Genomic DNA, 14,442 nt, shown 5'->3' on the forward strand with positions numbered 1-14,442 from the left:
CTATTTTTAACGTTGCTCAAGCCAACCACAGTACTGAATTGACGGGCAGGGATATTGAGCACTACTGGTCAGATCACGGGAGTCTTCGTATTCGCTGCGCCACGCTCACTCGAAACATGGACCTGGCCTTTTCTGGGAGCGATGACATAGTGTTAGCAGGGGACCATTGTCTACCTAACATCATATTTCTCTAGATAGTCGATTAAGAATAGCGAGCTTGTGCATATGCGTCGTCATGCAGGATCTTAGTATAGGGCTGCCTATCGAGAGTGGCTGAAACATGATCCAAACCAACACGAATACATCGGGCTCGTATTTCTCACGATATGCTATTGTTAGTATTTATAAGGTCTTGTTTTCTTTTCTGGACGTGGCTTCTTTGATTCGTGGCCTGGGCACTGGAGAGGCTATTGTCAGTGACTAATGGTGTCGTTTGGGCTGAAGAATTGTACCAAGAATTTGGCAAATGTCCCGTGAACGATCATGGTCCTCCTCAGATTGTTCAAGATATTAAATATGTAATAATGTATAGATAGTACCTATTACTGTGGCTTGAATCTCTCAGGCCCAGCCTGATCTTACTTGCGACTGAATTCGGATTCGCGAGGCAAGACAATCTTGGTTGGAGTTAGAGTGGCCTCTGAAACTCACGGCTTCACAAACTCAATCGAGTTTCTCCCTACCACTGAAGGCCATTGTCCCTCCGCATACCAACGGCAAAAGCTTATGAGTAAACGTTTTCCGAACCTCGGAGACTTGATCGAAAAGAAACGTCGATTCAGTGACAGCCTCGCGTGACGTAAAGGCCCAAATCTCCTGATGTTGGCGGGGTTCTAGAATTCGGAGTCATAATTCCAGTACTTGAGTGCGATACAAATTGCGGATTGCGAATGCGGCTTTCGTAGCCCAGGCACGGGACGGGACACGTGGGAAAGGCTCCGCAGTGGATCAAGATGGAAGGAACTCAATTTCCAGGCTCGCTTTCACGTTCTTCTCGGTATAATTACACGACTGCAACGCTGCAGCTGTCACTGTTGGGATTTATTGCTTTTTGGATCCTTCAATTGTTACCCTTCGACATGCAGAGATCACCAGCTCTATATCTCTGGCATTGGTGCGCGTAGAAATACAAATGCCTCTCGCTGTTTACAGAGCAATCGCGGATAATTCGGGATATTTCTAGCCCTGTAATTGGGGTCAAACAGCAGACATGCCTAGCACATCCTTTGGGGTCTTTGGGGGTTGTGTCACCTTCTCCATAGGGCCCCGGGAGGTCAGATATGCTTACTCCCTCAGACCCATTGGTGGACGTCGGCGTCTGTTGGCGGCTCAGCAATGGAACTGGAACCCATCGCTACAACGTCAGAAAAGAATCGGCTCACTCTTTTGCGGAATGGTAAGACGTTTCCACTGCGGGGATTGCGCAAAGCACATGGCTCAGTACACGAGACTGGCTTGAACGGTTTCTACAGTGGACGTAGACCCCACGGGGTCACCTGGCTCTGCCGCATCTCCGCGGATAAAGGTATATCGTAGCGCGGTTCACAGTAACTCACAGGCCCACGACTTTACACCATCTCCGGTAGTTTGGGTCCGTTTTAGAGTTTGGCTGAATATGATCTGATCAAAAGCAATATCCAGAACCGGTTGATACCCCGTGGCACCACAGAATTATCATTATGGGCTGACAGATGCTTCTTTTATAAGTTGAAGCATGTCGCTGCTATATATCCAAGCTTTGACTCACCCAATTGCAATACACCATATTATACCCAATTACAGCACCTACAATTACTCTACAGCAAAACTACAATGCTATCGTCAAGCAACGTGATGCGAACTGGCATCCTCCGAACAGGAAGACTAGCCACGCGAAACACGGCACTTCTCGCACGTTCAGCAACAGCTCAGATTCAAACGACCCGTCGAAACTTTTCTTCCAGTCAACGAACACTCTGCCCAAGCTGTGCAACTTCAGGAGGACAATCATGCGCCCGGCATAACCCTAACAGTCGCGCTAGCGCCGGAAACATCACAACAAGCTTCAGTGCTAACAGTAGCCTCGGCAAGACTGCCGCTTACGCTACAGCTACTAGCCCCATCATTCCTAACGAACAGTGGGCGCAGGTTTTGGAAGAACGAGGTGGAGGTAAGCTAGCTATAATCTCTTATGGAATGGACAAGAGACTCTGACGCAAACAGCTGTCCAATATAAAAAGATCCCTGTTCCGACACCAGGCTCAGATGAGGTTCTGATCAATGTCAAGTATAGTGGAGTCTGTCACACAGACCTTCACGCCGTCAATGGCGACTGGCCACTTGAATCGAAGATACCCCTTGTTGGCGGTCACGAAGGTGCCGGTATCGTAGTAGCACGAGGAGAGCTCGTCAAGGATGTTGAAATCGGTGACCATGTTGGCCTGAAGTGGCTTCACGGCTCCTGCATGAGCTGCGAGCAGTGTCGACAGTCCAACGAATCACTTTGCTCAGAAGCTTCCCTCTCGGGATACACAGTCGATGGCTCATTCCAGCAATATGCTGTTGGAAAGGCCGCTCATGTCGCGCGAATTCCTAAAGATTGCGACCTCGCCGGCGTAGCACCTATTCTGTGTGCTGGACTTACAGTCTACAAAGCTCTCAAGTCCTCCGGCGTTCGACCAGGACAAAGTGTCGTTATTGCTGGCGCTGGAGGCGGTCTTGGCACTTTCGCTATTCAATATGCCAAGGCTATGGGTCTGCGGGTGACCGCTCTTGACGGTGGAGACGAGAAGCGCAAGGTCTGCACTGAGCTCGGTGCTGATGTATTCGTTGACTTCAAGACATCGACGGATATCGTTGGAGAGATCAAGAACGCTACAGGTGGCCTTGGCCCTGATGCTGTTCTGCTTCTTGCAGCCCGTGAGAAGCCATTTCAACAAGCTAGTCAGTATGTCAAGAGCAAGGGCACTATTGTCTGTGTTGGCTTGCCAGCCAATGCTTTCGTCAAGGCTCCTGTTTTCGACACAGTCGTCCGGTAAGTGGAACAAACCCTATCTCAGAACACGCATTGATGAGATATAATAGTGAAATCAACATCAAGGGCAGCTATGTCGGTAACCGACAAGACACGGCTGAAGCCATTGAGTTTTATAGACAAGGCCTCATCAAGGCACCATACAAGTAAGTATATCCACTACATGCAATCACGGGCAAGACTAACATGGAACTAGGATTGTCGGCTTATCACAACTTCAGAAGGTCTATGATATGATGATTGCAGGCAACGTTGCTGGCCGTTATGTGGTGGACACCAGCAGATGATGACCATGAATGTTTTTGATATTATGGGAGGTTTATTGAAAGCGTTTCTGACGTTGCTTGCGGAACAGGCATGATACCACGGAGGATTTGTGCATAGCATGAGAGGAATGATTCCTAGTTGCTACTATCTTAGTTACTTTTGGCTCCTTGGCTATTGAAAACAGGTATGATGGACTCAATAACAATTCTAAGTTTCCTGTACTGTATTAACATAACTTATTTATTTCTTATAAGATTCTCACAGCACATGTCCAGCAAAAGAACATGATCCTTCACCTGAGCATTGACTAGGTACTTGACAATTTCTTAGCAGAGATATATACAATTTGCAAAAAGATCAAAAAGAAACTCCGGTACAGGGAATCGAACCCTGGGCTCCGCGGTACTGTTCCCTCAGGTTATGAGAGCGCGAAATGTTAGCCACTACACCATACCGGATGATAAGGCTTGTGATTATGCTTTGGATGTCGCAGCGTGATCCCAAGTTGCTTACGAGTGACATCAACACGGATAGTAGGAATCAGGAGCTAAACTCCAGTCCGAACTCAGGCTATTGGAGCGCATGGATAAAGTGAACAACTTGTCGATCCCCTCTTTAAGCATGACGATCAAGCTTAAATCATGTAGCCGCCCCTCACATACCCCGCGGTCCGTTCTCAGCCAGGTAACCTTATGGTAACCGAGCAAATAGCGAGCTGTATATGCTGCTTGTTATAGGGAGGCCTGCATGGGCATCAGATCATATGCTGCATGTTATACGAGAGCTCCATAGTATTGATTTATCCTAAGAACGGGCTCTTTTTTAGGAAATGATCGGTTAGAACGAAGTATAAGAGACAGCAACAATCAACGATAGAGTGCAGTTTCTCTCTTGTTTGGAACTCTGTCAACAAAGTTTGCCTCTACGATGCTTGTCCTGTCGGTAATCACTTCAGTTCTTGGTTTATGCTCAGGCTTTGCTCTTGGGTTTACCAATCCAATAAGAACAGGAAGTGACCCTCATATCGTCTATCAAGATGGAATGTGAGACTCTTCCTCTGACCAGTGCTTGCATGTTACATACTGAACCTACTCTTAGGTACTATCTAACCTCAACAACATGGACCAACGTCAGCATCACCAAAGCCCCAACCATCGAAGGCCTTAAGACCGCCGAGTCCCAACTCATTTGGTCTGACAGGTCCAATGCTACTAGAGCGTGCAACTTCTGGGCTCCTGAGATGCACAAAGTTGGTGATACCTGGTACGTGTACTTCTCAGCAAGTATTTGTGATGAGGGAAATTGGGATGTTATGCTGCCAACTTTGAGAATATATGTTCTCAAAGGTGGCAAGGAGAATCCGTTGTCGGCGGATTATGAGATGCTGGATGCAATTATTCCTCCTAACTTCAATGCTGGAATGCTCGATGCTGTAAGTGAGGCCATGGTCTTGGAAAGGTCTATGACTAACGATGCCTTCAGACCATCTTTGAGATTGAAGGCACCGAGTATTTCCTTGTAGGTATCTTACAGCCCTTACCAAAATCCTTCCCTAATACTCGCTCAGTTCTCTTCCGTCGAAGGACCCAAGAGCCCTGATGGTGCCTCTCTTTGGATCGCCAAACTTCTATCACCCACAACATGCGGCAACGCCACAATGATCGCACACCCGGAATTCGAGTGGGAAAAGTCCGATTCACCCGTTCTTGAAGGACCTTATGGAATTCTCTCCCCGGCTGGAACAACTTATGTAGTCTACGCTGCTGACTCCTGCAATACACCCGCCTACAAACTCGGCGCCATGAAATTCACAACAGGTTCTGATCCGCTTAGCCCTGACTCTTGGACCAAGTTACCCGATCCCATTTTCGAGACGAAGAATGGGCTTTATGGACCTGCGCATAACGCATTCTTCAAGAGTCCTGATGGTACGGAGGATTGGAATGTCTTCCATGCTAACCTCAACGCGGAAGATCGTTGTGGCCCCTCGAGAAAGACGTTTATTCAGCCACTGAGTTGGAAGGATGATATGATTGATTTAGGCGAGCCACTTCCTGTTGGCACAGAAATCAAGCCCCCTTCTGGGGAGTAAGAGTAGGAATAGGTGTGGTGACAAGCCTATATGGCTCTCTTCGATATTAATATAGTCATCAAAAGATTTTTCTCATCCTCTAGCTCATCTAACAGAGACTTTACTCGCAGCTTTCCGAGAATTCATTGACAGCCTCTGCGCAGTGTAAGATATCGTGCTCAACACAATTTAATAGGTATACTATGGTGTCCGAGGTCACTAATGAAGATCTTTTTACCACTAATGGTAGAAGCTAGGTTGACGTATACAGTATATGAAGGAGGCGATCTAATTGAGGAATCACCATGCTCTTCGCATTCCTTTATTAACCCCATACAATCAGACCTTATCCTTAAGAGCAAGAAAGTGTTAGACCTCAATATTAGGTATTAAAATAAAGTTACTAAAAGATATCCTAAACTTATGCTAAGTTACCTTAGTCTTTTTATCGCCTCAGATTGAGGTCCTAAGTTTTCTTTCCTCCCCTAACATGCAATCTATCCCCCCACATTCTGATTGAACCTCCCAGGACTTCTCATGAGCTATGGACGTTGACTATCATAAATCATTCGATCTACCTTTGCCTTTGCTTCGACGCTATGATCAACACTGCCCAAAGTCTTCAAGATGTCTGCCGTCTCGTCTTTGCCAGAGAGAACAGCATAGTAGAAGGGGCTTTTACCTCGAAGGTCCTTCGAGTCAGATTCCACGCCTTCGACGTAAAGGAGAGCCTTGACGACTTCTTTATTTCCTTTCTCGGCTGCATAGGAGAGAGGAGTCCGGCCTTTCACGTCCTTCTCATCAGGCTTGACACCTCCTTCCAACAGATACTCAACGATTGCCTTGGAGCCAGTTTCGCTTGCATGATGCAGCGGAGTCATCCCAAAGGGGTCTCGTCTGCCAATGTCAACATTTCCAGTGTCGGCCAAGACCTTGAAGACATCAAAGCGGCCGAGTCTGGCAGCTGTGTGCAGGTGACCCATAGCCTTGAGGGATGCAACAGGATGACCTAGAGATTATCAGAACTTCAAGCAGACAAAGCAGGGGTAGAGAAAAACTGACTGATCCAGTCAAATTCAGAAAGAGGAAGTTCAACAAGAGCTTTGACACTCTCCTTGTTGCCCTGGATGATGGCACGGTTCAGACAGTCATGGCCGATGTCAGTGTGCTTGAGTTGAGCGCGATGCTCGGGCTCTTGCAGCAATGATTTGAATACGGCGGTATTACCAACTAAGCGGAACAGAGGGGGTTCATTCAGGTGCTTTTCCACAGCGGCTCGGTAGTTAGCCTCAAAGGGGTCCATGATGGTGACCAGGTGAAGTGTATGATGCGAGAATGTGAAGACTGGGCTATGTGGGTAAGATGAGGAATGAAGACTATTGATCTTCACCTGGATTCTAGAGAGCATTTATAGTTAAATAAATCAGTGCTTGTTATGCTTTCCCGACCAGCGTAACGCACGTCAGTTTGTAACAAAACAAACGGCAATACACTATCACTTGCTTGTTTGTCTAACGCAAAATCTAAGTCTGAGGGCAACCTTCCTAGGGGAGAGAAACCCAGGATTTCGATCCTAAATGACAAAAGGATTTAGGTAATTTAGTATAAGTTTAGAATAAACTTAGTATACCTTTTTCTAAACTGATTTTGAAGCCTTGTATGAAGGTCTGATATTTTCTTGCTCTATAAGGACCTCCTAAATAAAACCTGGGCGTTTTAGCTGCAACTCAGAAATACACAATCGTTAGAAAACGCATCTGCTCTTATTCAACGGAGCAGCATGGACAAATATGAAAACACAAGCTCACTATAAGCAAATATGATCTGTATAACTTACCTCTACCTTAGAGCTCAAGATTTGAGGCTTTGTTGTGAATTATAAGACTTCAATACAACTATTTGTACAAGCATCATGTTTTCAGCCATTGCCAGTTTGGAAACAACACGAGAACTTGGGAGTTGAGACGAATTCGCTCTAGCCTCATATTATTTTATCTATGCCTTGACGTCTGTCATGTATCTCGATCTTCCAATACGCCGGTATAACCTTTCTAAGAATATGTCACTGTCGTAGTACGCGTCTGCAGAATTGCCTTTTCAGAGTCTGAATCGCCCTGACTATCTCCTGACATTGGCCGTGTGACTGAGCGTGATCCTCCATTCTTATTCTCGTGACCCTTTGATGCCTCTGCTTTGGTAACAGTCTGCAATGGATACATCGGTCCATCGTCGAATCGTTCATAGTGGTCATGTCTGGGCATACCGCCACTGGAGATTGCTCCGATGGTTGGTGGTGCGCTTGGGTTTGACATGCCTGCCTTTGACGCTCCGTATGAGGAGCCAAGAATCCTTGGCGAGATGTGTTTGATGAATGGTTTGACTGTCGTGAGAGTCGCGCAAATGATGGAGAGGTTGGCTTCGGCGAAGCTGGAATTGTCAGAGGAGAGGTTAGTTAGGAAGAGGAAACTTACATCCAAAGAAGAACAGGACCACCACCCCAGGATTGGTCAACGTTACCCATGGACCGAATCAACGCAATCAGTCTCATGATTGATGTGAAGACAGTACTGGTGTTGTTAGCTTGCCCCTTGTTGCCTGAAAATGTTTGCTTACACTCCACCAACACCAAAGAAGCAGATCAACCCAATCTTTTGTCTTCTGGAAATCTGTAGTGGTATAACAACAGGTATCGGCACCGCAAGCACCATGGCATCTGTAATCGCACCCATTATAGCCGTAGCCTGGTAAACAGCCGGTCGATCGATGCACTTCTTATCGGTGATTGTGATGTCCCAGCCCGCTCTTACAGGTTTGCAGGGGAAGATTGTCGTAAACGTAATCGCAATCGAAGAGCCAATCACCACAAACGACGTAGCCCAGATTGTTACATGAAACCACTTCTGTGGTGCAAGCCGACGGTAGACGAGAAGCAAAGCCATCTTTGCGCCGCATTGGACGGGGTTGTAGAGGATTGGTAGGAGGTAGAGGGCTCGTGCGAACTGTGCGAACTTGGTTATTGGCATCTCCCAGCCGTGGGTGCCCATTATGCCGCGGATAAAGTCCCCTAGACGCTCGAGCACGTTAGTCTAGTAGGTGTGAGGGTGTCTTGGGCACTGACTTAGTATCAAGGTCTGAAGTACTACGGAAAACACCTGGATCGGTCAGCTTTTTCGGTGCAAGACACGACGTCTTGGGTGATGTTGCTCACATATGCTACCCCTAAACATGCTTCGAAAACATTAGCGAAGGCGTACGAAGTAAGGGGGTCAACGTGACTTACCATCCTCTATTCGTATTGTCTTATGTATAAAACTTCTAACATATACTCTCTGTGCAATGAACAGGACAGTCAGGAAATTCCCAACTCCATAAAGCCAGTATGCTGCAGTAACACTGTTCCGTTGCGGGTTATCAAAATCGACCTTGTAGCCTTCGGGTGGTGGTATAGCAACGGGAACGCCATTAACGACAGCAGCCATTGTGAAGTGAACCAACTAACAAAGAAGTACGTAGCAGGAAGGTCTTAATGCGAAATCACATGCAGGAACGAAGAACGAAAAATATTAGATTCGTAGAAACACACAGCCTCTACGTTCATTCAATTGACTTGGTACGGATTACCTGCATGCATATTACTACATCCTATATCGGATATACGACCCACTCCTGAGGAGAGAGAAAAGAAACGATTGTAAGGATTGAAACCCTTGGGCATCGGTTAGAAGAGATCAGCGTCTTTCATACATAGTCCAAACTCTGTTTCTGTGGATGTTACTCTGAGTCAGTAGACGTTGACATATACACCCCTGTTCGAAAACTTCCGTGTGAAGACGACTATTGAAACGGCATTCCGACCTCTCGGTGCCCGCGGGTAAGCTAGGGATAGCCCGTTGATACTGTCCATATATACGAAAATACGGTTTGACAGCTGAAATTTGGTTGTACCATTATATGATTGCTTGATAACAGGTCGACGAAAACTTGAGAAGCTTGAGGAACCTGGAAGAAGAATCCGGATATCAGCCTTTTCCTTCAAGTGTACAAGGATGTCTCTATCCATCAGCCTGTAGAAACCTCTTGGCAGTTGCCGGGGAGCAGGGTTATCGAAGCCGAATTCAACGAAGGATTCATGGTGCGGATCCGAGACCTTAGCTTCGGAGAGTACCAAAATTCCGGCCAGAATATTCAGGCCCAACTTCAATAGCTTCACAATTTCAAGTTTTCGTAATTGGGCCCGAAGATGACTATCTCGGGAGATGAAACGGATTCTCTAGTTCCGGACGCTATCAATCTCCTCTTCCAATAGCATGGTAGCGAGATGCCTTGCCGAGGTCTTTGTTTTCGTACAGGAAGAGACCATCCCAGGACCCTTGCTTCTCTGCTTCTTCAGCCCCAGTAAATAGTCCTGTCAAGCATGATGCAAGTGTCAGGAGAATGTAACGTCAATGGGTTTCTTTCACCAAAGGAGCAAATGATTTACGAAACAGGGCCAGGTACCAGGACCCTGGATAACTGTCTATTCCCCATGGAGAACAACAGGACTCCGACAGTCTATCAGCTTCAGTCACATACATAGACAGCCTTGATTATGTGCCCCTCAGAAGCGTCAGAAACTCAATTCCCTCTCGTTTCTTCTTTGCCCACAAGCATCCAATCATGACTACCCTTACTCCTCAACCGATGATCCCTCAGGCTGAAAGCCTCATTGCAGCTGGTTTCGAGGCTCGTATCCTCACGCCTACAGATGCCGAGTTCTCGGCTCGCCAAGAGTCATACTGGTCCAACAGCGCCAAGATCAAGCCCGCTTGTATCGTCCAGCCTCGTACCCCTGAAGAAGTCGCTTCCGTGGTGAAGGCTCTTGTTTCTGCCGGTCAGAAGTTTGCTGTTCGCAGTGGTGGACATACAAACTGGGCTGGGTCGAACAATATTGAGGGCGGTGTTACCATAGATCTTGTTCATCTGAACCATGTGTCTTTTGATGCTGCTACGGAGACAGCTGATATTGGACCTGGTTGTCGCTGGCGAGAGGTTTATGCTGAGCTGAGCAAGCATGGTCGTGCTGTTGCTGGAGGCCGTGAGGGTAATGTTGGTGTTGCAGGTCTTCTTCTCGGAGGTGGCAATGCTTTCTTCACAGCTCGACAAGGCTTTGGGTGTGACAATGTTGTGTCATACCAAGTTGTTCTTGCCAGTGGTGATATCATCACCGCCGATGAGAAGAACAACACCGACTTGTACCGAGTACTCAAGGGTGGATCAAACAACTTTGGTATCGTCACCAGGTTCACCATGAAGGCTATCAAGTCTGATAAGGTCTGGGGTGGAATGACTTTCTTCCCCAAGCAGGTCATCCCTGGTGCCATTGAGGCTCTCTCCTCTTTCACGGATAATGTTCCCAATGATATTCACAGCAACCTTGTCACCATCTTTACGCATATGCCTGATTTCAAGGATGTCGTTGTTGCTACTCTGTATGCCAACATGGAGGGTATCGAGAAGCCTCCGGCATATGAGAAGTGGCTAGCTCTTCCCGAGATCATGAGCACTGTCAAGAACACTACTTTGACCGAAATGGCTTTCGAGTACAACATCCCCGCTAATTTCTAGTAAGTCGACTCATTTGTCTCGTCATTTTTCAAGCTAACCTCCCAGTGACACTTGGTTCACATGTTGCTTCAAGAACGATACCCGAATCATCACGAAAGCATCAGAGCTTCATGACAAACTTGTTGAAGAGCTCAAGGCATTCATCCCCGACGGCAACTTCATCACTCAATGTCTCTTCCAACCCCTTCCTACACTCTTTGGCCAACGCGGTATTGAAGCAGGCGGCAACATCATGGGTATGGACCGTCATAAGACCAACGGTATTCTATTTCTTGCTGTCGTCATGGCGCAGACTGCTGAGCAGGAGGCTTTTGCACGACCAAAGGTCCAGGCTTGGATTAAGGACGTGCAAGACTATGCAGCTACTATCGAGGGCGGTAATCTTGAGTGGACCTATTTGAATTATGCGGATAAGAGTCAGGATCCTCTTGGTAGTTATGGTGCTGAGAACATTAAGAAGATGAAGGATGCGGCAGCCAAATATGATCCCGAGCAGGTTTTCCAGAAGCTGGTACCTGGAGGGTTCAAGATATCAGATGTCAAGGATGAATAGATAAAGCGTACCAAATGAGCGCTAGTTGATTAGATGGTATCAAAGACGAATATCATGCAACACACTGAATGAGATTAGAATGTTTAAATTAAAACAGAAAGAGATTACATAGGTAGTTTAGTCGATATGGGTGAAGGCATCTTTTCGATTCCAGGGATAGTTTCAGGTCATTGACCGGAGAGCATCGTCTGAAAGACCGCTAGTGACACCCTAATGCGATTATTTGTAAAATTTCGACAATCGACAAAGCTACCACGTTTCTACATAAATACTATCATGGATGCATTGATCAAATCGATCCAACGAGCCTTGTGATAGATATGGCCCAACTAATAATACACGGGTAACACCTCCGGTCGCTATGAGGTCGGGCGTCGGCGGCGCCGGCCTATTTCCGTTGATTGACCAGTAGAAGCTGAGTGCTGGAAAACAAGCTTATGGGCAGTAAGCTTAAAACCCAAACCCACTAGGCTAGGTCGCACACCCACTTACACTTACGGTCTGTGCAATAAGAGTGGCAGGAACTTTTAATAATGACGACTGGTGCATTGCGTGATTTCAAGAATTAACACGATCTGCAGTGAGTTTTAAGTCCCCCATGCTACCCACCGCCACATCGTCATGTTGGAAGAAGACCTGCCTGCTGAAGAAGAGAGATTGATGCAACAGACACACATCTGCTTCACCAGAGACGATGGAGTCAATCTATCAATCGCTCTGCCACACCGGCTGAGCACATTGCTACAGTACATATCGAGCATGGCTGGGGACGCCGTGTCCGAGGTGAAGGCATCTCCGCAACCCCAGGGCCAAGACCAATCAGCACAGATGCCGTTTGAATGGTGGTAGCGTTGATCGCCAAGGACATTCCCTGTTGCGATGTACCCGACGCCTCATCATGCACCGTCGGGGAGTTTGCTCACTGCAGATCGGCCTTACTTGTGTTAGTGTCCAAGGTCTGGTACTACCATTGCTGCCTCTGTTCCATGGACGGGTACTTTACTCCAGCCGTTTCTTTACTTTGAGTGATTATTCTCATCATCGTCTTCTCTCACATCCTCCTCCTCCACTGTAGCATTCTGCAAATTCCTGCCTGCATTGATCAGCGATAGCGCGTACATCATCATGGACAAAACATCGACACTAGAAGACTCAGAGCTTCAAACCTCCCGCACGCCAAGCAGACGGCCTTGGCTCGCATCAGCCTTTGGAGGGCCCAACGTCACAATTGGCCCGCGAATCGAACCCCTCGCCGAGCACTTGGCGCATGTATCCGAAAGCGAAAGCACCGCAGCTGAAGATCTCGTCGACAAGCAAGTCGCTTCCGAAGCGGGAAATGCTATTCAGTACAGGACATGTTCTTGGCAAAAGACTGCAGGGCTGCTCTTTAGCGAGTACATTGTGCTCTCTATCATGAGCTTCCCTTGGTCGTATAGCCTTCTGGGTCTAGTCCCTGGGTTGATATTGACGGCTGTCATTGCTGGGCTTGTTCTGTACACGAGTCTTGTGCTCTGGGAGTTTTGTCTGCGACATCCGGAGGTTAGAGATGTGTGCGACATTGGGCAGATGATCTGGTGGAATAAGAGATGGGCGTGGTGGTGGACAGCAGTCATGTTTGTCCTGAACAATACCTTCATTCAAGCTCTGCATGTCTTGGTCGGTGCAATCTACCTCAACACAATGACCGAGGCCGATTCCATATCAGGCTGCAGAACCGTTGCATTCGCTGCGGTAGTCACGGTGATCAGCTGGATCGGGTCGCTTCCTCGCACCTTTAGCATGCTGTCAAAGCTTGGCTTTGCCTCGACGTTTTTTACCTTCATTTCCGTCATCTTGGCAACGGCATTTGCAGGCGCTCAGGGTAATCCCGCTGGGTATCCTGAGATGGGTGAACCGATAATCTCAATCTGGACACCAAAGACCACGACACTTGTTACTGGCATGTCGGCTTTCATGAATATGAGCTACACATTTATTGGTCAGACTACAATTCCCAGCTTTATCGCTGAGATGCGTGATCCGAGGTAAGTTGCAATGTCATTTGATGCAACCGTGATAATTCTGACAAAATAACAGAGATTTCCCAAAGGCATTGTGGGCGTGCACCATGGCTGAGATTGTCACATTCAGTGTTGTCGGGTCTGTCATCTACGTTTACACGGGCAACCAGTACATGGTCACACCAGCCTTCGGCGTCCTCACTGATACCTACAAGAAGGTCTCGTATTCTTTCATGGTTCCAACCATTATCTTTGTCGGGTGCCTGTACGCAAGTGTCACAGGCCGATTTGTCTTCTTCAGAATGTTTAAGGACTCCGAACATCTCACATCGCACACATTCAAGGGCTGGTTCTGGTGGGGATTGGTGTTGCTGATCAGCTGGGCCGCCTCATTCTTTATCGCTGAGATCATTCCGTTCTTCTCTTCGTGTAGGTGACTACTCTCAGACTTATGGATCATCGTTAACATACTCTCAGTGCTGTCAGTCATGTCGTCGCTGTTTAACTGCTGGTTCGGCTTCATCTTCTGGGCTCTGGCCTATTTTCGCATGCGCAATGCAGACCGCAAGGTCGGAAGGAGACGAAATCCCATTCTTGACGTTCTTTCAGTGGCTCTGAATGTTGTCATCATGTTGACTGGTGCTTTGTACCTCACGCTGGGAACATACGTCAGTGTGCAGGGTATCATTGATCAGTTCCGTGCAGGACAAGTGAGCAGTGTCTTTTCATGCAAGAGTAATGGGCTTTGAGCTGAATTGAAGTGTTAATCTGGCGCTTGGATTTAATTTAGCATTTATAGATAATAGATGGGCATATGATGTTGACGACAGGTGATTGTTGACTGTAGGATTCATCATGTATGGCTAATGTTGCTTTTGTTGGCTCCCTAGTACTCGATTCTCTCCATAAAAGATGGATTGTTGAATGAGACTGA

At 47.3% G+C, this 14,442-nt stretch overlaps 6 protein-coding genes and 1 non-coding gene across 7 annotated transcripts; 4 read left to right on the forward strand and 3 right to left on the reverse strand.

Moving 5' to 3' along the window:
- Positions 1–1,812: 1,812 nt before the first annotated feature.
- On the forward strand, positions 1,813–3,300 carry FMAN_11258 (putative alcohol dehydrogenase I-ADH1; the record flags this gene model as incomplete). Its single annotated transcript, XM_041834049.1, has 4 exons — positions 1,813–2,149; positions 2,203–3,013; positions 3,064–3,159; positions 3,210–3,300. The coding sequence occupies 4 exons, from the start codon at positions 1,813–1,815 to the stop codon at positions 3,298–3,300; spliced, it is 1,335 nt and encodes a 444-aa protein (XP_041684352.1).
- A 348-nt stretch (positions 3,301–3,648) lies between these two features.
- tRNA lies at positions 3,649–3,738 on the reverse strand. The gene is given in 2 exon segments: positions 3,649–3,683; positions 3,702–3,738. It is a non-coding gene; the product is annotated as a tRNA-Glu (tRNA).
- A 469-nt stretch (positions 3,739–4,207) lies between these two features.
- On the forward strand, positions 4,208–5,372 carry FMAN_11259 (uncharacterized protein; the record flags this gene model as incomplete). The annotated part of the gene is made up of 4 exons (XM_041834050.1): positions 4,208–4,323; positions 4,379–4,712; positions 4,763–4,798; positions 4,848–5,372. The coding sequence occupies 4 exons, from the start codon at positions 4,208–4,210 to the stop codon at positions 5,370–5,372; spliced, it is 1,011 nt and encodes a 336-aa protein (XP_041684353.1).
- A 521-nt stretch (positions 5,373–5,893) lies between these two features.
- On the reverse strand, positions 5,894–6,654 carry FMAN_11260 (uncharacterized protein; the record flags this gene model as incomplete). Its single annotated transcript, XM_041834051.1, has 2 exons — positions 5,894–6,360; positions 6,414–6,654. 2 exons carry the CDS (start codon positions 6,652–6,654, stop codon positions 5,894–5,896), a joined length of 708 nt encoding a protein of 235 aa, XP_041684354.1.
- A 748-nt stretch (positions 6,655–7,402) lies between these two features.
- On the reverse strand, positions 7,403–8,830 carry FMAN_11261 (uncharacterized protein; the record flags this gene model as incomplete). The annotated part of the gene is made up of 6 exons (XM_041834053.1): positions 7,403–7,778; positions 7,823–7,918; positions 7,965–8,415; positions 8,470–8,503; positions 8,560–8,579; positions 8,632–8,830. 6 exons carry the CDS (start codon positions 8,828–8,830, stop codon positions 7,403–7,405), a joined length of 1,176 nt encoding a protein of 391 aa, XP_041684355.1.
- Positions 8,831–10,007: 1,177 nt separating this feature from the next.
- Positions 10,008–11,508, forward strand: FMAN_11262 (uncharacterized protein; the record flags this gene model as incomplete). The annotated part of the gene is made up of 2 exons (XM_041834054.1): positions 10,008–10,954; positions 11,001–11,508. The coding sequence occupies 2 exons, from the start codon at positions 10,008–10,010 to the stop codon at positions 11,506–11,508; spliced, it is 1,455 nt and encodes a 484-aa protein (XP_041684356.1).
- A 1,125-nt stretch (positions 11,509–12,633) lies between these two features.
- On the forward strand, positions 12,634–14,257 carry FMAN_11263 (uncharacterized protein; the record flags this gene model as incomplete). Its single annotated transcript, XM_041834055.1, has 3 exons — positions 12,634–13,532; positions 13,585–13,937; positions 13,986–14,257. 3 exons carry the CDS (start codon positions 12,634–12,636, stop codon positions 14,255–14,257), a joined length of 1,524 nt encoding a protein of 507 aa, XP_041684357.1.
- Between the last annotated feature and the right edge of the window lie 185 nt (positions 14,258–14,442).

The sequence above is a fragment of the Fusarium mangiferae genome (genome assembly GCF_900044065.1).
Source record: "Fusarium mangiferae strain MRC7560 genome assembly, contig: FMAN_scaffold008, whole genome shotgun sequence".
NCBI classification, from domain to species: domain Eukaryota; kingdom Fungi; phylum Ascomycota; class Sordariomycetes; order Hypocreales; family Nectriaceae; genus Fusarium; species Fusarium mangiferae.